Source organism: Paroedura picta, chromosome 14 (genome assembly GCF_049243985.1).
Source record: "Paroedura picta isolate Pp20150507F chromosome 14, Ppicta_v3.0, whole genome shotgun sequence".
NCBI classification, from domain to species: Eukaryota; Metazoa; Chordata; class Lepidosauria; order Squamata; family Gekkonidae; genus Paroedura; species Paroedura picta.
Genome location: NC_135382.1, coordinates 24,605,375 through 24,632,722, shown reverse-complemented (window position 1 = coordinate 24,632,722; position 27,348 = coordinate 24,605,375). Strand labels below are relative to the sequence as shown.

The 27,348-nt window shown below is 45.8% G+C and overlaps 1 protein-coding gene across 2 annotated transcripts in view; it reads left to right on the top strand.

Annotated features, from left to right (window-relative positions):
• The first annotated feature begins 629 nt into the window (after positions 1-629).
• The window catches only part of NECAB2 (N-terminal EF-hand calcium binding protein 2), a 136,165-nt gene continuing 109,446 nt past the window's right edge, over positions 630-27,348 (top strand). The window contains exons 1-2 of one of the 2 annotated variants that reach the window (XM_077309904.1): positions 630-926; positions 19,297-19,321. In XM_077309904.1, coding sequence (XP_077166019.1) covers positions 711-926; positions 19,297-19,321 — 241 coding nt within the window. In that variant the 5' untranslated portion in view covers positions 630-710. Of the gene's footprint in view, positions 927-17,170; positions 17,261-19,296; positions 19,322-27,348 lie in introns of those variants that run through there. The other variant, XM_077309905.1, reaches the window with a different exon arrangement.

Below are 27,348 nucleotides of genomic sequence, written 5' to 3'. Positions count from 1 at the left end.
AGTTCTGATTCATGGTTCAGCAAGGTTCAGCAGCAGATGTGGACCAGGTATGAATGCTCCACTGGCTCTGTGACCTTGGGTCAGCAACTCACACCCCACCCAGCCTTGCAGGGCTGTTGCTGCACTGATAACATGGAGAAGGGGACAACATGTTGTGTTGTGTTTGTGGTCTCCACTGGGGAGCAAAAGTGGGTGTGCCTATATTATTATTATTATGAATAATAATAATGATAATAATAATAATATTAATAATAATAATAAGCTGCCCCTCCACGCAGACAGGCTCTGGGGGGCTCACAACATAGAACTACAGCCATACATATGACTGTATCTCTCTCTCTCTCTCTGTATGCAGGTTCGGATCTAAAGATTTATACAAACTTGAAACAGAAACGATGGGCCAGATTTTTGCTCTTCCCCCTCCGTTGCCCCCTCCCTATCAAAACCCCACTGTATGCTCCTCGGGGGCAGGGGATGTGTCTCGCTCTCCCTCCGTCGGTGCGCTGCAGCCCCTTCATTCCTGCCTCCCTTTTCCTGGAAGGCCCCCCGTTCCTTGGGGAGAGCCCCCCGCCCAGCTCCAGCGGGAGAGCGTGGCAGGGTGGGGGTGGGGGAGGGGGTGCGGTGGGGGTTGAGGCAGGGAGCCGCCGCCGCCGCCGCCGCCCGGGTGGGAGGGAATACCCCCGGCTCCAGCATGAAGGCTCTCGTAAAAGATGTGTGAGCAAGCGGCGCGCTACTGCCGGGCGAGCGTCCACAGGCTCCTCCGCAAACAGCAGCCGCAGATCGGCGGGCTGGACGGGCTGCTCCGCTGGATCGTCACCAAGATGAGCGACCAGAGCAGCCTCGCCGACCGGGAGCTCCTGCAGGAGGCCGCCGGACACGCCGCCTGCGTCCCCGAGCAGAGGAAAGGCGCCTCCGTGATCTTGGACGTGAGGCTTTCTTTGGTTTTTGCGCCGCTGTTTCCCGCCCCGGTCGGCCTCCCTTCGCTTGGCGTCTTCCCCCCCCCCCCCGCCCCAACCCCGCTCCGGCCGAACTGCAAGGAGAGGCTCCCGCCGGCGCCAGGCGAGGGGGCTTGGCCGCCCCCGACGGGGCCCCTGCCGCTCGGAGAAGCCAAGGGATAGGCGTGAATTTGGTCATTCCACCCCCACCCACCCCCGTCCTCGCGGTTGCCAGGCGACTTGCAAGATTTGAGAATCCCCCTAACCCCGCGGGCGTGGAGATGCCAGAGGTGGAACCTCCATGTGCAGAGGCAATCTATCTCTGGCTCGGGAAAGGGCAGAGAGAACCCCCTCCCCGGAGAAGCATGCCGCCTGTTTGCCTTACCGGGTTTGAACGCTTGGAAAAGTTCTGTTGGACTAGATGGAAGCTGATCCAGCAAGGCTCTTTTAGGGGAATGCCTTGGAGGGTCTCCCCCCTGCCCCCTTCCCAGCAGATTCCCCCATGCCACCCATCCCAAAGGCAGAAGGAGCTGGGGGGGGGGAGAATTGATGTCATTTCCATGACATGGTGGGATGCATGCTTTGCCCTGTGATAGATGCAGTGCTGAAGTTACCCTTGAGTAAAACTGCACAGGAAAGGGCTGGAAGCCTGCAGGGCTTGCTGTTGAAAGAGCCCAGTTCTTTTCATCCTTGTGCCAGAAGAGCTCTAGCAGCTAAAGGTCTGCATCTCAGAGTTCTGTTAAAAGCACTGGAGCTCTTCTGTGGGGGCAGCAGTTGGCAACCCTACAATTAAGGCTCCCAAGGCAGGAGTGGGCATCTCGGGCAGGCCTGAGCACCAGCCTCTTTGCCTCGCTAGGCAGAGCTGGAAACCCCCGGATTGCCTGGGATGGTGCAGCAGGTGAGTGGACCACAGTCATCCAGGGAACTCTGTGGCTGAGTGGGGATTTGAACCCAAGTCTTGCAGGTTACAGCCCAGTCCTTGTTGGCCACACAGCTCACCCCAACTCTTGAAGGGAACTAACTTCCAGTGGTACAGTGATACTGCCTAGCATTTATATAGCATGCTGCATGGTTTCTGTACATCCCCTGCCAATTTCACAACAACCTAGTAAGGTAGGACAAAACTGCCTTCCAGTGGCAGAGTTGAAAAGCAATGCGGTAGGGAGAGGAAAGGGGGAAATTAGAGGGTTGTGTTTGTTAGTACCCTCTGCTCAAGAAGAGAAGATTTAAACTGAACTTTTTAAAATCACTCTTTTCCCCCTGAAATCCCATTTTCTGACCTCCCCCCTCTGTGGCAGTTGGAGAGGGAACACAGCATTGAGGTGAACTGTGGCTCAAAACTATAGGAGTCTGTAGCTCAGGCTGCAAGGGCAGCAGAGAGAATTTCCCCTCCAGATTAGTTTAATTGGGAAAGGTGGTGGATTCAAAGGCCTGAAATGAAAGCATCTTGCCTTGCTGGTGGAACCCTTCAATAAAACTCAATGGGGGGGTATGTGTGTGCGTACATAGACATTATGCCTTTAATCAGACGGTACTACTTTGTGCTTAGGAAGTGCTAATCATACCTGGTTATTTAATCAGGGCAAGTGGGTTTGATTGAAGGGCTGGTGCTGCTTCATCTTTTCGATGAGTGAGGAATTTTGGAGGGATTTGCGCAACAGAATTTGACTTTTCTCTCTCCTTCCTCTTTCTTCAGTCTCCCCACTCTCCCAAAGAATTGATGCATCCAACTTTGAATAAAATTCACAGATAAAAGCCAGCAGATAAAAATCCTTCTTCAGAGAAGTCTGGTAGTTCAGGCTGGCCAGTTCTCAGAAGCTAAGCTGGGTCAGTGCTGGTGGATGGTTAGAGGGGGAAATCTGAGATTAACATGCAGGTCTGCAGGAGAAGAGCTAGATTCGAGTCCACCAGCACCTTAGGGGTCGATAACATTTCCAAGGCATAAAGCTTTGAGAGTCAGAGCTCTCTTGGTCAGCTCCCGACGAAGAGACCTTTTGACTCTTGAAAGCTTATGGAGACTCAGAAGAATCCATAACTTCATTAGCACTCTGTTAATGCTGTTCTCTGGCATGATGGATCCAACAAGGCATTGCACACAAATAGCACCTGTCAGTTCTCCTCCCCCCCACTCCAACACACTGTATCAATGAACGCAAGAATCAGTCTTTTGGTAGCAGCAGGCAAAACCTTTTGTACTTCAGCAACTCACGCTATTTTTATCTGAGTGCTATTTCAGCTAGCTAATCCTGCACCTGTTTCAGATAAACACTGCAAAAGGATGGTCCACGCCATCCTTTTCTTGTTCAAGGTACCCTATAAGAAATGCTTATAGTTTTCTAAGTGGACTCATCTCCTCTCTGAATTGGACGTTGATTGGGGACATTGGTCATTCCCAAAGAGTGTCTTGCAAGAAATTAGGAAACGAAGCTCTGAGTGTAGCTTCTTGGAATCTGTCTTCCGTGAGGACGGTCTGTCTGTACTGAAAGAAGAAGAAGAAGAAGAAGAAGAAGAAGAAGAAGAAGAAGAAGAAGAAGAAGAAGAAGAAGAGTTGGTTCTTATATGCCGCTTTTCCCTACCCAAAGGAGGCTCAAGGCTTACAGTCAGCTTCCCTTTCCTCTCCCCACAACAGACACCCTGTGAGGTAAGGGAGGCTGAGAGAGCGCTGATATCACTACCCGGTCAGAACAGCTCTATCAGTGCTGTGGCGAGCCCAAGGTCACCCAGCTGGCTGCATGTGGGGGAATGCAGAATCGAACTCGGCATGCCAGATTAGAAGTCCGCACTCCTAACCACTACATCAAACTGGCTCTTCTAACAACTACACCAAAGTGATCCAGTCGTACAAGTCACTGAACAGAAGTTCGTTGGCACTTCAAACAGTAACTGAATTTGCTCCAGCATAAACTTCTGAGTCTGAGCTTAGTTTGTCAGATAGATGGATGTGCACTTCACTCTATCCAATGAAGTGAGTTCTGACTCACAGCCTCTTATACTGGAACAAATTGTGTTCTTTTTCCAAGGTGCCACCAGACTCCTGCTTAATTTTGCGGCCGCAAACTAACACAGCTGCCCCTTTAGAATTAATATCAGTTCATTGCGTAGCCTCCTTGTGATTTTTCTATGGGGAAAAATGACCCCGAGCTTCAGGATTAGAAGAAAGATACATACCTCGCCTGCTCAGGGTGAACTTGTCAAAATTCTGGATTTGATGGAAGAGAAAGAGAGATTGGTTGCAACAGACATGTGGAAAAACAAAGCAATGTTATTATTATTTTTAAGAGCATTACAGAATCAGTGTAGAGGAACTGCTAATTAGAAAAACAGTGTAATCTATAACTGACAGTGTGCGTGAGTACAAATTTAACTCGGTTTTGCAGGTCCTTCTGGAAAGCAGAAATTGTTTGCTGCCGCCGGCAACTTAATTGATTAGATTCATTCATGGGGGTGTCCATGTGACAACCCTCCCCCCTCCCACAGCTCACTCTTCTAGGTGGTTTTAAGCCAGGTCTAAGGAACCAAAAAGCATGCATGTCTATCTTTTCCAGGCAAGCCGGAACATGAAACTTGCCCTGCCAAAGGGTATGGTTCTAACAGAGCTATCTTATGTAGGGTTACTAGATTTTTAAATATCTGTCCTCTTTTGGGGTCTTCTTTAAAAAAAAACTGATGAAAATGTCTTCTTTTGAAATTAGAAGGTTAGGAATATTCCTAGTTAGTAGCAATTATCACAGTTTAAATGGTAGGGGGTATTTCAAATGAGATTTGTCACAGCGATCATTTGTTTGAAGTAGCCCGTCGGGAAATACATCCCCTTTTTTGCTTGTCAAAATATGGAAACCCTGTCTTATGCTAACTTTCCTGATAAGAAGTCCCGCATAAAGTAGAACTTACTTCCAGGTGATCAGCCAAGGGGAACTGCTCCGGAATCTACACATCTTGCGTTTGCTGGCAGGGGCTCATGGGAACTGTAGTCCATGAACATCTGGAGGACCACAGGTTGACTACCCCTGTGGTAGGGTACAGTCCAGTGAGACTGGATTCTTTTAATATTGTGTATGGAAGTTCCCTCAGCAACAACGTGCTGGCTATGTGGGGTATGCTCTTAAATGAATGAGCTTAATAATATTTATTTATTTAAACATGTTTGTGTTATTTTCCCCGTGGGATTTAGGGTGGTAGGGCTCCCAGGCAGACTGCCCAGTTCCCTAGGCTTGGCACAAAATTCCCCAGCCCCAATCTCCCATCCTTATGTAACTGAGGAATGAGTGAACAAATACCCCATAATGACTTTCTAGGCATTTCCTTGAGACTTTGTGGGCTGTACCACAGAGTATAGGCAGGGGAAGTTCCTAGAGTGCCACCATTAGCCTAAGAAGTGTTGGGAACCTTAACCCCAAAGGATCTTCCCATCATGCACCGGCTCGGGTAGAAAGTAGTAGGCAAGTGCTGATTCATGTATTCACACCACCATGTTCCTTTGCTAGAATGGGAAGGGATGCTCCTTCCTGGCTTTCTTCTTCCAGTATTGAGGTTGCTGTGAACTTCAACAGTACTGTGATCAACTTTTGAACCTAATTAGGACCGAGCTGTTTGTTTACATAGGTTTCAGGCCTCTCACTTTGGTGGTTTTTGCTCAAAGTTCAAATAAAACACCCCAGGAGTCGCTTCACTCCTGAGCTGTAGCTGCTTTTGCAGGCTTTCCAGCTGAAGTTGCTGCTGAGTCATGGGCAGCTCTTCCTGAAATAAATAAGAATCACAAATGGGCTGTAATCCTGCCTCACCTCACCGATCCAATGGCACAACATAGGCCGTTCACACCTGAAGAGAGGTGATATTTGAAGGAGTCACGCAGCTCCTGAGGGAGCAATAGATCGGTTCCTGAAGAAGAACTCAAACTCCCATGAGGCAGCGCAGAAGTGCATATGAAGAAATTATTCTGAATTTAAACAGTGCATTTGTTTTCCTTGTTAACAAACACCAGTCATGGAGGTGTGATGGACCAAGAAATGCTTTTTGCTCAATCAGGCATATGCGAACTGTTAAAATGCAGGTGGACCGACTGTTAAACGTTCAGTTGTGCTGATTGCAGCTCTCTGACAGGTCATGAATATTTTGTATAGGGAAGGCAGTTCACCCCTCATAAGAACAATTCATAATTAGGCATGGCCTGTTAGGGCACTTTCTAATGGGACTCCAGGCAGAAAACTCCTTATATATAATTTCAAATCACATCCAGGTTTGGAAAAGCATGATAGATTTTCCAGAGAACTGAAAATCGTTTAAAAGAGAAAGGTTTGTTCACCACATGTATGCATAACCCTCTTTGGCCTGTGGTAAACAGGCTCGATAGGTTTTTATATAGCTTTACAAACCTACAGAACCTGTTTGTCCAGAGGCAACAAAGAGACAAAAACGTGTGGTGTATATGATGGGAAAAGTAAAGCTAGACTCGAGTTCAGAAGCATCTTAGAGACCAACAAGATTCTGGGGGTATAAGCTTCCAGGAGTCAAAATATTCTTTGTCAGATTGGAGAAGAAAGCCCATTTGAACTACTTTTAAAAAAACATTGAGGTTTTCCAGCTCTCCCTTAGAGCAAGAGTTTGCTTTTAAGAAGTACTGGCCAAATAGTTTATGCTCCAATTCCTGGAGCATTAGGATGCTGTTTTAGTTGCCACATTTTAGTGAAACATCATGGTGTGGCTGGTCTGTTCAAAGAACTGAGCTTGTAAATGTGTGAACACTCATTTCACGATAGAAAGAAACACCAAGAAAGAAGGTAAAGCAGAGTCACACCCTTCTAAGCCCATTGATCTGACACAGGGCCAAACTAGAACTGGGTTTGAATTCTCCAGATCCAACTCTGCTTCTTCCTGTTTTCTGTGGGGAATGTCTGTTAATACATAAAGGAGAACCTGTTTGGGCTTGGAACATGCCCCTCTGCCCCCTTTTCTGCCCAGAAAAGGCACTGGGGGTGGGAGGTGGAGTTTTTATTCCATTTTCTGCTGCCCCTACATGGAGCATCAAACAATGTCTGGCATAAAAATGGCTGGATGAGGGAGGCCATGGTGGCATTCCAAGTCCAAACACAATCTCCTTTATATTTTGAACCCGAATTTCGTGGATCCTGGTCCACCACTCCCACCCGGACAGCTAACTGGCTGCCTTGTATTCTAGTGGCTCTGAACGGTTAACACCCAAAGTATATCAACTGAAAAGAAACACTGCTGCCTTGAAGCTCTGAAACGTTGACCCACTTATTACTGAACATCTTTATTAAATCAATAATTTCATTACGTTCATTCCTTTACAACCTCTGCTTTGAGCACTCGGGCTGTATTCGGCCAAAGGAGCTGCAGAGTTGAGGTAGCAGAAAAATTAGTGTGCTGACACGAATTTTTCACAGTCAGAGTAGTTCAGCAGTGGAATAGGCTGCCTAAGGAGGTGGTGAGCTCCCCCTCACTGGCAGTCTTCAAGCAAAGGTTGGATACACACTTTTCTTGGATGCTTTAGGGTGCTTAGGGCTGATCCTGCATTGAGCAGGGGGTTGGACTAGATGGCCTGTATGGACCCTTCCAACTCTATGATTCTGTGATTCTGTGATTTTGAAAAACCCGACAGGGAGACTTGTGAGCAAGTCTGGTGGTTAGAGTTTGAGGGAGGAGAGGCCTCCATGCTATTTACTGAAGCTTTCAAAGGCAGCATTGCATTGCAGCATGGAAAGAGCATTGCCGTACTGCAATCTAGAAGATTTATCATGGGGTACCAGCATTTGCCGTGACCAAGGTGGCCCCGGCTGGTCTCCTTTCATCAGCCTGGCCTGATTGCCACCGTCAGAATAGATCAACCATGGAATCGACTGCTGAAAGAGGTGGTGAGCTCCCCCTCACTGGCAGTCTTCAGGCAGATCCTTATCCCGGATGCTTTAGGCTGATCCTGCATTGAGCAGGGGGTTGGACTAGGTGGTTTGTATGGCCCCTTCCAATTCTAGGACTCTATGACCAGATCTCAGAAGCTAAGCAGAGTGGGCCCTGGCTAGTATTCAGATGGGGCATGACACAGAGGCAGGCCATGGCAACCACTTTGGAAATCTCTTGGCTTGAAAACCCTACGGGTGATCCAAAGTCAGCTATGCCTTGACAGCACTTTCCACCACCAGGGCAGGGAGGGCAGGGAAAGTGGTACGGGGCAGCCCAGGGACCTTTGTGAGCCTGCAAGCACCTTTGGGATTCTGACACATCATGGCAGGTGCAGGGACAAAATGGGAGGCAGAGTCCTCCAAGGAAGGCTCTGCAGAAGAAGCCGGCTGCAAGCCAGCTCTGCTTCTCGTTTGCCTTGGAAGCCCCTTCTTGGGGTTACCGTCCATCAATTGTGACCTAACGGCACTTCTGCACATTCCTGCATCCGCAGGACTGAGGGGTGGAGGGCCATGTGGGTGCCTTCTAGTTTCTCTGCCTAGGCTGTTAAATCTGTAGCGCCGGCATTGCCTGCACATTTTCAGGAGGGCAGCTAAGACAGGCTGTTTAGTTTGAAACCGCAAGCCTTGTTAATGAGACAGGGGGAGCAGGAGAGAGAGAGAGTGCGAGCGAGCAAGAGAGATGTACATCTCAGATACATTCTAGCCAATTTGCATTTATATAGACACAGGATATTTATACAGATTCAGGAAATGCAAAATAAAAATCCACCTACCTCTGTGTCCCTGGGAGAAAAGGCTACAAGCCAGGCACTGAAACGACACTGGCGAGGACAGGAGTCCACAAAATATGGGGTTTTATGGAACGTAATGTAGGATATGGTCAAGGGCAAAAACTGGGGCTGGAATCTTTGATCGGTTGCCGCTGTTCCGGAAGGGCCCACTGTGCTGCTGTAAGCAGCTTACTTTGCTCTCTTTTTTCTAGATTATGTTACATGGAAACTGGAGAAGGTCTTCCATTTACTGTGGGGCATGTCCAGAGAAGTGTCGGGGGCATGGCTCCTTCGCGCTTCTTTAAGCCCTGCCACTGGAGTGTAAAGGAGTCTGGTGGAGTCTTCCAAAAGGGTTTATGTGTACACGCATACATGTGCACAAGAGTGGGTGTGGCATGGCAGCACAGATTATTTTGTTCAGCGTTGCCCAAAACAAGGGCCCAGCCCTGGATACAACGATAACGTTAATTGTGTTACATTTATTAGACACTTTTCAACCAGAAAATAATGTTATTTAGATGAGAAACAAACTTTGTACAGAATGAGGAGAGAGAGAGAGATTCCTAACTGTCTAACTGTTCTGCTGTCTTCATTCTGTCTGTTCTGGAGGCAAGCAGGGAGGAAGTGTGCTCAAAGGAGCAGGAAATCTCCAAACGAATTAATCAGGAAACTGGAGGGGAGTATTTGAAAAAACACATTATTTGAAAAAAGTTCCTAATCTAACTATGACAAATACACCTCTCCTTCTATGCCCCGTGTTGGATGTTCTTCATATGCCTTTGAATCATGCACACTACAGATCTTCCTAGAGTAGCTGTGGTTCCGCAACCACTGAGGAGGCATACTCACTGAAATAGGCATTGTCTTTCAGCTTAGCCTACTTGCAGGATTGTTGTGGGGAAAAAATGGGCAGGATAAAAGCATACCAGGTAGATATTTGATGGTCCAGCATAGTTGCACTCCTCTCGTTTCCAAAGCAATTGCTGTTCGGTGTGTATTTGCAAGCATGTTTTAATTGAGCCATAACAGATGCTGCTTCTTGGCCTTTCTCCAATCCGTTTCTGACTTCTGTGCTAGAGATTCTCTTCTGTGTAATTTGGTGCCTGCTTGGCTGTATCCCCAATAGGATGTCACATATGGGCTTGTACCCCCAAGCCTTGCAGTTGCCAAAGTGCAACTCTAGAGTGTGACTTACCTTTCAACATATTGTTAAAAGTTTGGCTGATCTCCCAAAAGAGGTAGCTATGCCATATTTGATAGCTCTTCCCCTTAATCCTTGGTGCCTCCTCTCAGCCCTCATTAATAAAGCCACTTGTGAGTAATGTTCTATTGATTTCCCCTCCTGGCTTCATTTCCCTCTTCTGGCTTGCCTTCCCTCTTAACTCTTGTGGAAGTTAATTATTATTTCCCCCCTCAAATTAACTACCAATTTGTCTGTCCTGCTCCTTTGCCCAACTGTGACATTATTGAACAGGTTGTACGTAATTTCCTCCAAAACTTGAAGTGTTGAGGGGACGGATGGAGCAAGGAAATGGAGCACAGCATGGAATGGTATAGGTGGTTCTTCGCCCTGTTTTTAAATTCGTCTTATGAGAAGAAGGAAGGGAATGAAATTGCCTTTTCTAGGCCTTCTGTCTCCATGGCCCCATTGCTAGAAGATGGAGGAGAGGGCAAGTTCCTCTCCCTATGGCAGTTTCATGATGCATGTGACTACTGAACCGCATAGATCCTCCGGCAGGCTTTCTCAACCAGGGTTAGCCCTGACCTACTTTAGCCCCCGCACAAAGCTGTCAGAACCGTTGTCAAAATACAAAGTAGGGTGGGAAAATACCTGGAGATTTTAGGAATGGAGATTGAAGAGGGTAGAGTTTGGGGAGGGAAGGGACCTCAGTAGGCTATAAATACCATAGAGTCCCTAATCCAAAGCAGTCTTTTCCTCCAAGGGAATGGATCTCCATCATCTGGCTTCTGGAGATCAATTGCAATAACAGGAGATCTCAAGGCCCCACCTGGATGTTGGCAACCATCCAACAAAGGCAGTTCCCAACTTCTAGCTTTGATGACTAAAGAGCGTTTCCATGTTCAGAGTGAGTACATCCATGAATAACAGGAAACCTTAGGAAACCTCTATTTTAATGATAGGCACTCCATTGCAACTGGTTGGCCACTGTGTGAAACAGGATGTTGGACTAGATGGATCAGTGGTCTTATCCAGCAGGGTTCTTCTTACATTTTAAAATACATGCAGGGCTCTACTATAGCAGTTCAGAAACCATTTTTCCTAGGTTACTTCCAAGGTCCCTTTGCGAAGATGGAGCAAGGTGGGTTGAACTGGTATGGATGATTCTTCTGGCCAGCAATGAGGGTGATAAATGCACGGGCAGAAAATACCATGCTGGCCATGCTCACATGGGTTTGGCTTTTCCACACAACACCACTGGAAAGACTGTTGTAGCTCAGTGGGGTTTTTCAGAAATGTTTGGGGGTATAAGATTGTCACTAAACCAGTGAGATCAGAGGCTGAAGGGGACTGGAGTGAGAAGTGAAGGGGCTTGATTTGACCTGTGTGACTCTGGCGGTGTTCATACGAAATGGTTTCCATCCAAGGTTTCTGTTCTCGGTGCTGTCCCCGGCACTGTTTCCCTGACAACAACCATTTGTGCTATATGTTATGTGATATGTTATATGTAACTTTTAATTGGGGTTTTTATGGGGATTTTATTGTGTTTTAACTATTTATGTTGTAAACCGCCCTGAGACCTATTGGGAGAAGGGCGGTCTAAAAATTAAATAATAGTAATAATAATAACATCCCCACTCTGCCACTCACTGTCTCTTAGCCTTGTATCTGACAAAGGAAACGTATGACTCGTACCCCAAAATCTTGTTGGTTGCTATGGTCATATTGGGCAACAATCTCACTGTTCTGCCTCGCAGGGCTGTTTGGAGAAATGATATGTGGGGCTAATGAGTAAGAACCCAATAGAAGCCATGTTGGATCAGGCCAATGGCTCATCTCATCCGACACTTGTTGTCACACAGTGGCCAAAACCCAGATACCACCAGGATATCCACCAGCAGGTCCAGAAAAATCCAGAAGCCCTCCTACTGTTGTCTCCCAGCACCAAGAATACAGAATATCACTGTCCTAGACCTTGTAGCTAATAGCCACTGATGAACCCCTGTTCCCTATGCTTATCCTATCCCCTCTTAGAGCTCTCTAAACATATAGCTGCTACCACTTCCTGTGGCAGTAAATTCCAGTTCACCTTCTGGGTGAAGAAGGAAGCCACCTTGTACTCCTTGAAGAAAGGAGAGGAGAAAGATCTGTTAAATAATTATGATGATGGTTAAACTTTCACAGTATGTTGTCAGGATTTAAGATTAATCTAGGGGTGTTGAGAGGGCAGGGGGAATTTCTTTATCAACTTAAGCAAACGAAGCTACTTTATATGCCAGGTCAGACCACTTATAGATCTAAGAGGGGTTTTTCCCAGCCTCTTACTAGAGAATTAGAGGATTAAATTAAAGACCTTCTCCATTCAAAGTATGTGTCCTATCACCAATAGGGTTGCTAGGTCATCAGACCAGCTGGCAGGGGGTGGAAAGGAACTTACTGGGAGCTAGAAGGAAAGGACCAGGAAGTCAGTGCAATGTCCCTGCATAATCCAGAAGTGATGTAGCACATTGTGGTTATGGGGGGCAATGCTCTAGTTTGTGGGCAAAACCTCTCTAATAGAATTAGCTTCTGATCAGAGAGTTTGTCCCAAAAATAGAGTTTCACCCACCCAAGTCCCCAGTGTTCCTATGTCACTTCTGGATAGTAAGCTCCCTCAGTTTCTTAGAACCTTAAAATGAGGCATAAGGGCTTCAAACTGGGTTGGTCTCCTGGCTCCAACTGGGATTGGCAACCCTAATCACCAGGCTTCTTTCTTTCCTAGCATGAGGGAGGCCAGATACGCTCTGAGGAGGGGATGGGCCCTGCTGTAAGCTCTCCTTATGTAGATATGACTCTGGTTTCGCTTCAGATGGCATAAATCTTTCACCTTTTATTTAGATATATTATATACTCCTCTTTCCCCTATAGTGGAGACCTAGAGAAGCATTTAACATCATTATCCCCTTCTCCTCACAACAACCCGGTGAGATAGGTGACTGGTTCTTGGTCACCTGGGCAGACTTTCATGACAGAATGGGGATTTGAACCAGGGTCTCCTGAATCCTACTCCAGCACTCTCCTTACTATAACATACTGGCTAAATCCTGATGTTTCCATCTGTGATGGAATGTCAAGGATTAATGCCTAACAGAGTCTGAGGACATTGAGTGACAGGCTGTTCAAACAGAATTCTGTGGAGCGAATCAGTTAAGAAACGACAGTTGGGAACTGACAGTTGAAGAAGAGACAGTTTAGCCCTGATGGTAGATTGAGAAGAGGGGCAAAAGGCATTAAAGGATCAGCGAGGATCCCCATTCAAGCTGAAAAGGGAAATTGCTTCTAGCTAAGAGAAGTAATTTCTGCCCAGTTAAAACAGAGATAGCTCTTTAAAAAATGAGCGATCCCTGGTCTGTGTACATAGAAGGATTTGGGGGATTGGTTGTATGTTCTCCCCTTCTGGAGTCAGTAAAACTTAGAAACCTATGCTTGAGTGTTTAAATAGAAAGTGAAAATAAATAATCTCTCCTCAAAGTTTTAAAATATCTTTTGGAATAGCAGAAACTTGTTGGAGTTAGAATGATTACAAATTTACCTCAGTTTAAGAATCGGTTTGCCTCATATATCCTACCCCTATGGCCACTGGACCTAATCTCCTCTAAGTTAAATGAAACATTTTGTTTATTTTGAACTTTCAAAGGCCACTAATGTGCAATTTCAGAAGCTGGATATATGAAGGTGTTTTTGTCTTTTCCCACAGTTCCCTGGGCAGGGCCAGCATCAATATCAGTCAATATATATAAAAGCAACTGGGTGGGACAGCTATAGACAAATACAAAGAAAATAGGTACAGGGGCTGCTCCGCAAGAAAGAACAAAAAAGGGAAAATCTTGTATGTGAGGAAGGAAAGAGGGTAAGATTACCATGCCACCAATAAAGCATCTTGGAGTCTGCCATCTCTATCATATCCCTTACTTGTTTGCACTATTTTAAAAAATATGGGAAACTGAATTATACCTTTATGTATAATTTTGCCCAGGATTACAGAGTCTGCTACATCCTGACTTTGAGCTGAACCAGTGACAAATGTGTAGATGGGGGGTGTCGTAAGGTCCTTGTTTATTTCTTTCAAAATGACTGCCCCCAGATTTCCAGACTAATTTGGGGTCTATTTCATTCCCGAGGAGCTGAAAGACAAGTAAATTTCTCTCTTTGTCCCTGAGATAGTATATTTTTGATTCAAATAATTTCCAGTTCAGTCCAGCCCTACAGCCATTTCTGTTTGTGTGTTTGTGGTGCTATTATCTTTGAGTGCTATCATTTATGACTCCCCCGTGTGGGTGCAGGAAGAGGTGGGGCAACCTGCCACGACTAAAACTCCAGCCTGCAGCCTGACATGAAGCCTCCAGTGCATAAACAGTCTATGAGAGCCACTGTGGTGTAGTGCTTAAGAGCGTTGGACTAGTATCTGGGAGACCTGGGTTCAAATTCCCATGCATGCCATGGAACCTTGCTGGGTGACCTTGGTTCTTTCAGACTCTTTCAGTCTAGCCTATCTCACACAGTTATTGTGAGGATAAATGAGAGAAGTGTAAGCTGCTTTGGGTCCCTGTGGGGCAGAAAGGTGGAGTACAAATGAAGCACACAAACTAAATGAATATTCCTCAGTATTTTGGGGGTCACAAGGCAAGGGACTAGGTCTTGTTCGCAAGCAACTTTCTTTCGCAAGCAAATTTCTGAGTTGTGTCCCCTGTGTCAGGCAAGGTTGCACATCTGGCAATGTGGTCAGGGGGTGGTTAACTCCTCCTGAACTGCTGCCCCTAGAACTGTTGCTCTTTAAAAAAGAAAGAAAGTAGAAAAAGAGTGTTTCATAGAATCATAGAGTTGGAAGGGACCTCATGGGCCATCTAGGCCAACCCCCTGCACTATGCAGGACACTCACAACCCTATCGCTCATCCACTGTAACCTGCCACCCCCTTGAGCATTCACAGAATCAGCCTCTCTGTCAGATGGCTATCCAGCCTCTGTTTACAAATTTCCAAAGATGGAAAACCCACCACCTCCCGAGGAAGCCTATTCCACTGAGAAACCGCTCTAACTGTCAGGAACTTTTCCCAGAACTTCTTTGGCCATAGTGTGTTTCTGCACAGTTTTTAAACTATTTTAAAACAATGGTTTCCCATCGGATAGCATGTTCACCCTAAAGCACACGCCTCCTGGTGATGAAGGGGGAAATAATTAACGGGAAACAGACTTTAATTACTGCAGCAAGGCAAGCACCCTGAAGCAAGAGCCCACATACCTTCATTACATTTGGCTGATTTTTCTTGATTCCCAGACTGGGTTGGGGCTGTAATTACAGCCAGAAGCTTGTGAAAATAGCTGCAGACAGTTCACTAGATCTATTTTTAGTTAGGGGTGGTACCAAAATTTGGAGCTGGGAGTCTATGCAAGCTCCCCCAGTTGGGAAGACAATGAACAATTACGAGCCAAATCCAAACCGACCCAATATTTAGGTTTGGCTCGTGATTACCTATGCCTCAGAGCTTTCTTCCACCAGGTTGTTCTGTCTACTCATGGTTGCCTTCTTTCCCAAAATATACTCTGTGAAGGGAGAGAGTGTGACAGGGGGAGCTCATATGAATTGCTGTGATATGACCAAAGTCCTGGTCTTTAAGGCATAGATCAGGGGTAGTCAAACTGCGGCCCTTCAGATGTCCATGGACTATGATTCCCAGGAGCCCCTGCCAGCATTTGCTGGCAGGGGCTCCTGGGAATTGTAGTCCATGGACATCTGGAGGGCCGCAGTTTGACTACCCCTGGCATAGATACTCCTGGAGCCTTCAGAGCATGCTCAGAAAAACAACTGTATGAAAGCAACCTACATGGCTTTAGGTGAGCCTGTGTATATAGCACAAGGGGACATGATCTGTGATAGAATGGTGGCTCAAAACATAAATAGTTTGGTAAGCAGTCCACAAGGAAACCCCTATACCAGCAGCCATACCCACAATCACTGACTATACATAAATGTGTCGCTGCTTGCCAAAAGCATGTTGGGCACATGGGAGGTGGCAGGCAGCTTGGAGTGCCTGCAAGTCACCCTTTACTAGCCCCCACCCCCACAACTACCTGAAAATGCCATCCAGGTGGGCTTCCCCTCCCCAGGGATAGTGCTATGGCTCAGCATCCACACAGCCTCATAAGGAGGCCCCCTGAAATGGGGGAGGCTGGCGTGCTAGTTTGACCTCCCCCCCAATATGGATCCACCCCATGCAAAACATCCACAAATGGAAAGCAACAAAACCCAAATGCCAGGTGCAAAGAGTGAGTCCAGAGTGAACAGCAGAAAACAATGGTGAGGAGGGTGGGAATGTAGAAAAGGCTGGAGAGGAGAAAGGCCAGGTGCTGGAAAGTGGCTGCATTTAAAGGGGCCACTGACCTAGCCCCCAGCCCCTGGCAACTCATTCCAGTGAGTGAGAAAACTCATTCCAGTGGTGAGAAAAGGTGGCTGGGATGAGCTGCTGCAAAGCATCTCTGGATACACTGAGCCCCTTCCGCCCCTGATCCCCCTGCGGCTGCAATCAGCTGTCTTGGTGACTGGTGGCTTCATTTCTCTCTGCTGCCTCCCAGTCTGAATTTCTGCCTATCAACAGAACTTCTGCTGGGGAGGAACAAGGTGGCATCCGTAGCCGGTTTGTTTTTCTTAAATAAAATCTGTGATTCAAGCTTGCATTGATGAATCACACAGACTATCTGAGCGAGTTCCCTGCCCCCCCCCCCAACTGATTTTCTTTCGTGGTTCTCTTCCCACCCCTCTTCTGCTCCCCAAATGTTATTTCCAACAAGATGTTGTTATCCTGCACTCTTCTCTTCCTTGTGTCGCTTTCCTTTGATCTAAATTTATCTCCTTCCCACACAGCAGGCTCAGGCATCTCTTCTTTTACTACTGTAAATTAATTATACGGGCAAGGCAAGATCATGAAAATCTGCTTGCTGACAACATTTTTTTAATGCCAGTATATCAAATTTCATTTCACTGTACTTAGCTTGCAATCCTTCCTGCTTGTGCCTCCTATCTCCCTTAGGTCCCACCCTGCTCTCTCTTATGATATTACTTACATCTTCTTATATTGTGACTGTTTTCCAGCAAACGAGGGGGGGGATGTATATACCATAACACCTCTGCTACAATTAAGATATATTTGTTTCATTCTGATTTCTCCCTAGATGATTGTTTCTCCCTTATTCCCTCCCCCCACCACCCCAACTCCAGTAATGCAGAAGCATTTCTGTAGCCCAAAGTCAAGATCAGCAGGGGAACAAACGAGCTGGTTCAGTTTTCAAGCTAGGATGCCTGAAACTCTCAAAGAAATTGAAAGTAGTGCCTCCCCAGATCTGTTCTGATGACAATAGACACTGTGGAGTTAGTGCTGCTTTATCAAGGGACTAACTTGTGCGAGGAAATGCCAGGTGGGATGGTATGCATCACAAGTAATCCTGTGATTTGTTGACCTAAATTTTTAAAGCTGCTGTCAGGGCTGTGATTCAAGGGTCAAGACATGCATGGAGAGGGCAGTGTCTTAAATTTGTGATGCAATTTTCCTGCTGAATTTTAATTTATTCATTAAATTTATAAACTGCCAGATGGCTTTCCTCCAAGATGTTTTCTCTCTTCGGGGGAATACATGCTGGTGTTGTCTGGAGCCATTGGGGCCTCCCTCTTCACTGCTGAAAGGATGCCAAGGGGTGGGGGAAATGTTGCAGTTTGTCTGATCTAATTCCTTCTGTACTTTTGGAGTCTTTTGAGGGTAGAGAGCCATCTACAAATTCCTCTGCCATTGAAGTGACTGGGAGGGTAGAGTTCCTGGCACCGGCAGGAGCACACCCTCCGGCTTGCTTTTTCAGCATGGATAGAGGTCAAGAGCTCAATACTCCACCAGTACCAAATTGTTAGTTTAGTGATCCTCAACATGCTGCCCATTCAGTGATATGTTTCCTGACACCTATTTCCTTCTCTGCAGCAAAGAGCTAGTCTGGGCTTTCCTCCATTCCCTGAAGAGCCCATCACTGGCTTGGAACTTTCCAACATTTTGTGGTTGACCCTAATCCCCACAGCTGGCATTTTGTGAATGATCATGCCTCCCTTGGCAGCCGTGTTGTGTTAGTATTCACCCTTTCTTATAATTTCAGTACTTACCATAGGCTGAACAAGGTTAGGGACCCTTGTAATACTGGACTTGGCCAAGTCCAGCCTTTAGTATGTTTTTTTCTGAACTGAGTTCCCCCTTGTTCACCACAAATTATCTGAGGACAGGCACCAAGATGGCTGTTTGGATTGAGCCTGAGCAAATCACCTTCCTTCTGTCCACACAAACTTCTGTTTTGTTCCTCCTGAGCTTTTTTAGTAGTTGCCCCAGTAATACAGAACAAATACTGACTACTACTCTACATGTTCTGTCAGGCTGACAAGCTCACAAAGTTCACATTCACCAGCTGAAAGTGATCTTTGAATATGGTAAAATGCCTGCTAGTTATCTAGGTCTCGGTGGCCTATTTATCATGGTATTCCAGCTACATCACTTGGTGAGGGCTCGTGCAATGGATGAAGCCTGCTGGGAGACCATGGGCCAGTCACAGTTCTCTCAGAACTCTCTCAGCCTCACCTGCCTCATAAGGTGGGAAAAGGAAGGGCAAGGTGATTGTAAGATGGTTTGAGGCTTCTTCAAGTAGATAAAAGTGGGATCTAAAAACCAGCTCTTCTTCTTAAAGACTGAGCATTTTATTATGGTGGCAGTTTTCATGAGCCAGCATCCACTGTATCTCACGAATGATGATGAAAACTTATGCTGCCATGAATTTGTTGATCTTTAAAGTGTGGCAATTTGTTATTTAGGCTGAAGTGTACTAACAGTGTGTTTCTCAGCATAGTTACACTCATCTAAAACTATTGACTTCAGTAGACTAAAAGGGAGTAGCTCTGCTGAGTATTGCCCTGTAATGCAGCTATTCTGGAATTTCTTATTCTCAGCAACTTCAGGGACCCATTTTCAGCTAGTCTAGGCAACTAATATTTGTGGGTAATATTCAAGACACTTTTGACTAATGGTGGGCCTATGAATTAAGAACTTCCAGAACATCCTAGCTTTAATAGCCTTGCTCTGGTCTTGCAAACTGATGTTGTAGCTATTCTTGGTGGAATCAGTGCATCTCATGCTGGGTTTCCCTCTTTTCTGGCTGCCTTCAACTATTCCTAGCATTATTGTTTTTTTCCAGTGAGTTCTATCTTTGAATAACAGGACCAAAATACAATAGCTGAGTCATCTCAGCTGCTAGGGAGGATTCAAGCTCGTTTTGATTTATTGAAAGCTAGTCATGCCATTTTCAGATGTATGTTTCCAGTTTGTAATAGTTTGACATATTTTCAAAGTGTTAGAGTTATTCCTGCTCAGAACTCTGCACTATAACAGACAAACTATGAAAGCCATAGTAAATATGTGTCTTTCTTTCATTTTAGATCTTCAGACGAGCTGACAAAAATGGTAAGTTGACGCATATGTTTGTTTGTTTTTACCTTTTAAAGCTGGCCTTAAGGTGGGTTTCTATGATTTTAAAAATATATGTTGTATTATTTATATATTTATTTATTTATACAGGATATTTCTGTATTGCCACTTTAGCTTACGCCAGACAGTTTATAATTAAAACAGTAGAGTGAAACAATTAAAACATATAACATGAGATACTGTGACTTAAGAAGATGGCAAAACTTTATCTACTAGAAGTTTTGTCCATATCATTATTTCTTGCAAGCATAATGAGCAAGAGGCAGGGAGGTCTACCATCCTAAGGCCAAAGTTGGAGTTTTTTCCTGGGACTCCCCAGTGCTAGCTCTGCATCCTCTGCCCTTCTGCCTGTTTACTGGGAGTGCCTACTGGCACTATAGTCCGCTGCTACCTGTCTGCTTGGAGTGCCTCTGACGTCTGTGCCCTGCAGTCAGCCTTCCTGCACGTGTAAGCACAGCACTTTCCTTCATATTTATTTATTTTATTTATAATTTAATTTGTATTCCGCCTCTCTTGGACTCTTCATCTCAGGTGGTTAACAGCAGATTCAAAATCACATTACATTATAAATTAGGTAATAAAAATAAAATAACACAAGAGAACAATGTAAAAATTTTAAAGATTGTAAATGAAATGCATATTTTCGGCACCTGTGGCGGAAAAATTTCTGGCCTATCAAGTTAGAAAGATAAGGAGGTGGTGGGAGATTTGTGGGGGAGAGGAAGGGAGGCCCAATTAGTTGATTTGAAGAATTTCCTGGCTGGCCTGAATTGTTATGCTTAAGCCTGGTGGAAGAGCCCCAACTTGCTGGCCCTGCGGAACTTAGTCGGCTCCCCCAGGGCCCTGATCTCCTTGGGGAGTTGATTCCCCTTGACTTCTGTCCAGTAGCTTGGCAATGCATAACGCAAGTCACTGCCTCCTACCACCCACCTTCTTATGGAGCCAGATGTCTCCCTCTGCACACTTCTGATGCTCTATGGGTGCTAAATCAGCTTAGTCAAACTAGGCAGTGCTGTGCTCTTGCCATTTAACTGCTGCTGTGAAAGGTCATTCTGCTTATCACATATATATTTGTGGAAATGTCACAGCCTGCCATCTCCTTGCATTTCATGGCTGTTGACATTTCTCTCTGTGCCTCTCTCCATAGGTATGTGTGCGTGTGCATGCATGACCACACACACAAACGCTGCCCGCTGGGGATGTATTTCATGCAGCTGATGAAACGAACTCTAATCCAAAAAGGCTGCTGTTAAGTCTTCCAAGTGCTGGAAGACTCATCATTGTTTTAAATGAGGGGCTGCCCTTGAGGCCGGGGATATTAGCACAGGCATTTGCAAGGTGTTCTGGTGCCCTCAATGCACATGTAGCCAATCAGTGCACTTGTGTTTTCTGAACGGAGCACACAGCAGATCCCTAGAGCCATTTCTGGTTGGGAAAATGATGCTGGGGGGGGGGGGGGAGGATCTTTAGTTAGGGTTGCCAGCTTCCAGGTGAGTGCTGGATTTCTCCCAGAATTACAACTGACTATATAAAATGGCTTATTATTTACTTTTTTAAAAAATCACTTCTTCTGGAGAAAATGGCTATTTTGGGATGTGGACTGCATGGCATTCTACCCTACTGAGGTTCCTCCACTCCCTAAACCCCTCTTAGGCTCTACCCTCAAGTCTGCAGGTAATTCTGAACCAAGAATTGGCAACCTTAGCTGTAGGTCCAAGCTAAATTGTGGCCCTGCCTGCATACATGAGAATCAGTTTTTAGCTGGCCTCCACATCTAGCTCATATCTGATTTGACAGGGTCAGAGTAGACTTGTCAACAGTATAACTTAGAAGAAGTGGCCGAACTATGGCTCTCTAGATGTCCACGGACTACAATTCCCATGAGCCCCTGCCAGCAGCGATGATCTAGCCCAGTGGTGGTCTCTTCAAGGGGGCATATCTGATCTTCTATGTCCAGGCCTCAACTGTAGACCTGGTAGAAGAGTCCCATTTTGCAAGTCCTCCGAACGCCGGAAGCTGCCACAGGGTGCTTAAGACCCATCCATCTTAAGAATGGGACCCCCCCCAGTCTTAAACTGAGTTAGCCAGATGTGTGTAAAAAGTGCAGAATTTTAGCCACTTTAACTAGTTTAATCTGAATTTTTAATCTTCTTTATGGCTGTATTTTATTCCTTGATGTTATCTGTCCTGAACTTCAGAAGACAGGTAGGTTAGAAAACTCATGATGTTGTTGTTGTTAAATACATTATATGTGTAAATGATACATGCTACCCATATAAATTCCATTGAAACTGCACATAAAACCGCACAACATGGGTACACTGTCTGAATAAGTTTACGAAACCTTGGTGGAACTGAAAAGAAATGCAATGCGGGTTGTCCACTATTCCCAAGACATGACCCTACATGGAACTAGCAGCTGGAAGGGAGCCATTTAGCAGTTTCGGAACTTGCTACCAGATGGCATAACGAAGAACTCACAGAGGTCCAGATGATAAAAAGAATTGTTACATAAACACTAGTAATATGCAAGCAGGAAACTTTTCCTTCTCTCCTCACATTTAAAAATAAATCACAGCTGTGGAAGTGATTTATGGTTACATAATTGGAGAGTTGTATATTTCCCTCAGCCAAATGTCTCCCAACTACATTTGTTTTCTTGCTTGTTGGCAATAGGCTCAGGTATACTCCCCCCTCCTGCTAAATTGGGGGAGCACCATTTAACCCCTTGCTTTCTGCTCTCCACAAATGGCATCAAAATTTGTGGAAGTCCGTGGCAGTTTCCCAGTTTACACACATCACTTCACGGATCAAGAACCAGACAAACGTCTTGACAAGGTTTTGTTTGTCATTCGGTTTGTTTCCATCCTTATTTGTAGTGTGCTAAGCCTTATGATTCATTCTTCTCTGCTTAAAAAAAATGGTGGTCCTAGCCTGATGGAATCATTGACACGCTATGCTACTTTGTCCTTTCACTGCAGTTATAACCAATGACCTGTAAAAAATAATACAAAGTTAACAAACTGTGGTTGCGTTAACAAGTAAAAGGTCAAGCGGTTAAAATACAGCCAGCTACTAAAAGCTTTTGCCTGTTGTGCTTGCCCGACACGTGGATCTCGAAATCAAAGTGAAAATGAGAGCGGTCCAAGCCGGTACTTCGCACTGAGGCATTTCTTAATAGCCTCTGTGTGCAGCAATTGGACAATGCTGAGTAAAATGAAACATTCACCCAGGGGTAGTCAAACTGCGGCCCTCCAGATGTCCATGGACTACAATTCCCAGGAGCCCCTGCCAGCGAACGCTGGCAGGGGCTCCTGGGAATTGTAGTCCATGGACATCTGGAGGGCCGCAGTTTGACTACCCCTGCATTCATCCAATGGATGTTTTAAAAAGTTAAAAATGTATTAAACATTAATTACCTCCCACTCATTCAGGAAACCCTTCCAGGGCTATCAAGAAACCCCAGGGTTGCACAAAGCTCTGGATGACCAGCCTGCCCTAAGGTGTGGTGGCCCATGATAGGAGTACTCATTGCCCCACAACCAGCTGCTCCAGCCACAGCTGTGGCGTCACTGAGCTGCATGAGGGCACTGTGCTACATGTGGGGAGGTTGTGGCACTAGGATTGCCAACTCTGGGGTGGGAAGTGTCCGGAGATTTGGGAGTGGAACTCGGGAATGTTGGGGTTTGGGAGAAGGGAGGAAACTCAGAGGGGCATAATGCCACAGCATCGATCCCCCAAACCGGCCATTTTCTCCAGGGGAATTAATCTCTGCAGTCTGGAGAACAGTTGTAATTCCGAGGGATCTCCAGGTCCCACACGGAGATTGGCAACCCAGTAGGGCAGGGGTTGTTAACCTGTGGTCCCCCAGATGTGCATGGACTACAATTCCCATGAGCCCCTGCCAGCAAAAACTGGCAGAGGCTCATGGGAATTGTAGTCCATGCACATCTGGAGGACCACAGGTTGACTACCCCTGCAGTAGGGCATCTCTGGCTGCCTTATGGCTGATCCCTCATGATGCCTTATTTTGGAGCCCAGTTCTCAAGATGTCCCCCCCTCTGAGCTTCAGAATCACTGAGACCGCTCCTGCCCACCATGGCCCTTTCATTTTTTGGGGAGAGGGGGAGTCATTTAAGATTTGCACTCACATTTGTCTATTTAGAGTTCCATGACAGGTAGGTACAACCAGCCAGACAGTTTGGATAATGAACATTTCACACAACAAAGCAGAAAAGGAAAAGGGAACATCCCCCCCCCCCCCCGTTAATATTCCCTCCACTTTGAGTGGCTTGCGAACCACGATTATAACATCTGCTGCGAAAACGTGAGTTGTCATAATATTAGGGAGCTGGGGTGCTGGTGCCTGCTGAGATCCTTTTGTCAGATCGGGAGAAGTACATCACAGAGGTGTGAAATTGCTCTCTTTCGACTGGGAAAATGTGAATGGTGAGACGGATGGTGTCACCCTAAGATGTGGCTGAGCAATTTTTTATTTTTGTCACGGTGATATAAAAAGCAAAAAAAAAGAAAAAAAATCCGCTGAATCTTTTCCCGAGTATTGTTATCTCTATGCTAGGGAAAGTGTGGCCTGCTAGTTTTAGGCTGAGCAACATGTGGGAGATCCATAATTAGCATCCTTCCTGCTTTTTAAGAAGCTAATTAGCATTCCCCCCCACCCCTGCTGTTTTGAAGGACAAGTCCCTTGGGAAAGGGAGGGTTTAATGCTTTCCTTCCATCCAGGATTGAAACATCCCCTCTTAAGCAGCGGTTACCTCTGTGGGAAGAAAAAGGAAGCACTTGGTCTGTCCGTTTTCTGTCTGGGGAGCTAATGGCAGCTTCAGAGGGACTATTGAAAATGCGTTACATATTCCCTTTCCCAGGGACTGTTTGCCAATCTCTTAGGTTTGCCAATCTCCAGGTAGGGGCTGGAAATTTCCCATAATTGTACCATATAAGACTACAGAGATCAGTCCCCTTGAAGAAAACGGCTGCTTAGGAGGATGGATTCTATGGCTTCATACCCTCCCTTCCCCACCCCCAAACCTCCAGGACTTTCCCAACCCACACTAGGCAACCTCAGTCCCATAGAGAAGAAGAAGAAAAGTTGGCTCTTCTATGCCACTTTTCTCTACCTGAAGGAGTCTCAAAGTGACTTCCAGTCACCTTCCCTTTCCTCTCCCCACAACAGACACCCTGTGAGGTAGAGGAGGCTGAGAGAGCCCTGATATTACTGCTCGGTCAGAACAGCTTTATCAACGCCATGGAATAATTTTGTTTTTTATTGGTTTCCTCTATAATGGAAGTCAATTTGAGTACAAGGTAGAAAAGCAGAATAGAATTTAAATTAATTTAAAGAGCCCTTATTCCTCTGGATTTCTTCTCCCCCAGCTACAGCTTCCTTTGTCTGTAGTCACTATTTCTGTCCTTCCATATTGATCAGCAGTGAAGTTGACCTAGTTCTGGTGTTCCGCTATGCAAATTTTGTCAGCTGAGACCGCTGCAGGTAGGTAAGCTACATCACACACAATTCCCAGGTGGTGTCACCCATTTTCTCCCCCCCCCCTTTTTTTTTTTTGGCTGACAAGTTGCTTTCAATTTATGGTGACTCTTCAGGGTTGATTAATTAATTGACTCTTCAGGGTGTTCCATGCAAGAGACTAACAGAGACTGTGTCCTATTGCCTGTGTTGCGACCCTGGACTTGCTTGGTATTGTCCAGCCAAATACTGACCAGGATTGACCCTGCTTAGCTTCCAAAATCTGACGAGATTGGGCTAGCCTGGGCTATCCAGGACAGGCATTACATACAATGGAAGAAAGTTTCCAAGGGGCTTCTAGCAGCAGCAAGTCCAGGCTGCCTCTTATCTAACTTGCTCAGTTTTTAACTGCCCATTGTTCAAACCCTTAGCGAAAGCAGCACTACTCCACAGGCAAGAAAAGTGGCAATTTTTTACCACTCCAAAGGGCTCTGATTGCAGCGAGGAAAAGGGGACTTTGAGCTCTAGATCTGAATCTGTGTCCACTTTAGCTCCTACTGTGGTCAGTTAGGAAAAATGGAACAAAACCTGTTTTTTCGTACTCTGTTCCTGCACAAGCCATCTATTTCCCACAACTCTTTTGCTGTTTTGCAGAGGGCTGGCTTGCTGCCAATGAATGCAGCGTTGTCCTTTTATTTCTGTAACCAGCAGTCCGCCCCCTCTCAGGATAAGATCTCACTCACAAGATTGGCAGTGTTCACCATTCATCTCCCCTGCATTTTAAATGACTATTTTACCTCTGCCCCAATAAATGAACGGAATTCTCATTCAGAACAGGAGGCAGCACACTATGCTGTAGTATTAGCGTTCAAGTTACACGGCTGAATGTACCCCCTGTTTGGAAGGCATTGGTTGTGCCACTCCCCGACTTTTTGCTTGTTTGTTTCTAGCTTTTTCTTTCCAAGTGAACCACACTAGATTAAAGCAGGGGATGTACACATGCGACATACACTATGGTAGTCAAACTGCGGCCCTCCAGATGTCCATGGTCTACAATTCCCATGAGACCCTGGCAGGGGCTCATGTGAATTGTAGTCCATGGACATCTGGAGGGCCGCAGTTTGACTATCCCCAGTACTTATTTTTCTAAAGCTCTTTCCATGTGGATTTAGGAGCCAAGCATTCGCACAGCATCCTTCTCATTTCACCCACTTTCTGGCTTGCCTTCTGTTTTGCTCCATGCTTTCCCCAGCCCACTGTGCTGCCATCTTTCCTTCACAGTCAAAACAGATTTGCGGCCATGGGGACTGGAAGGCCGAGGCCATATTAAAAAAAAAAAAAAGTGTGTTTCATGACACAAAAACACACAGCCATATATTAACAAAACAAGGAGGGAAACCCTCAAGGCTAATTTAAAAAGCCAAAATAAAATTAATAATAATATAATAATAATAATAAAATGTTTACAGTTGCCATGAGAGATTTTGTTATTACGGTTTTAACAAGATGACATTTTATAGCTATGCTGCCCAGACCTGAATTATTTATCAAATTGCTGCTCTACATAAGATCTGAGCCACTGTTGGTGGATAGATTTGCCAGCTCCAGGTTGGGAAAATCCTAGAGATTTGGCCATGGAGCCTGGGTAGGACAGGACCTCAGTGGGGTACAATGCCATAGAGACAATCCTCCAAAGCGGTCATGATCTCCAAGCAAAATAATTTATGTAGCCTGGAAATGAGCTGAAATTCTAGGAGATTTCCAGGCCCCAGCTGAAGGCTAGCATCCCTAATTGGCTGGCAAAAGATATAAATGAATTCCAGGCAGCATAAAAAAAGTATCTGCCCTCTCTTGATTCCACAAACAAAATGGGCTGATGCCCTGTTGCTGCCCTTTTATTGCCCTCTTCCTCTCCTACCAGCCTTCCCCTTTACCATGCCACTCGAAGGCTTTTGCTGGCTTAAAAAAAACCCTCTTTACTATATTATTTATTTGTTAAGTTTGTATATGACCCCTTCCCACAGATGGGCTTGGGGCAGTTCGCTGCATGAAATCATCAACTAACAATAAAGCACCAGTAAAACAGTCATAAAACCATAAAACTATACTAGTAAGTACCTTCATCCAGCCCTTATACTATTACTGTAATAATGGTATATAAAGCAGAATAGCACCTGGTGGTGGTGGAAATTGCCATCAAGTTGTAGCTGACTTATGGTGACCCCTTATGGGGTTTTTCAAGGTAAGAGACAGGTGGGGGGGTTGCCATTATCTGGCTCTGCATAAAGGTAAAGGTAAAGGTATTCCCTGTGCAAGCAGTGGATCATGTCTGACCCTTGGGGTGACAATCTCCAGCGTTTTCATGGCAGACTCAATACGGGGTGGTTTTGCCATTCCCTTCCCCAGTCATTACAGTTTTACCCCCCAGCAAGCTGGATACTCATTTTACCAACCTCGGAAGGATGGAAGGCTGAGTCAACCTTGAGCCGGCTGCTGGGATTGAACTCCCAGCCTCATGGACAGA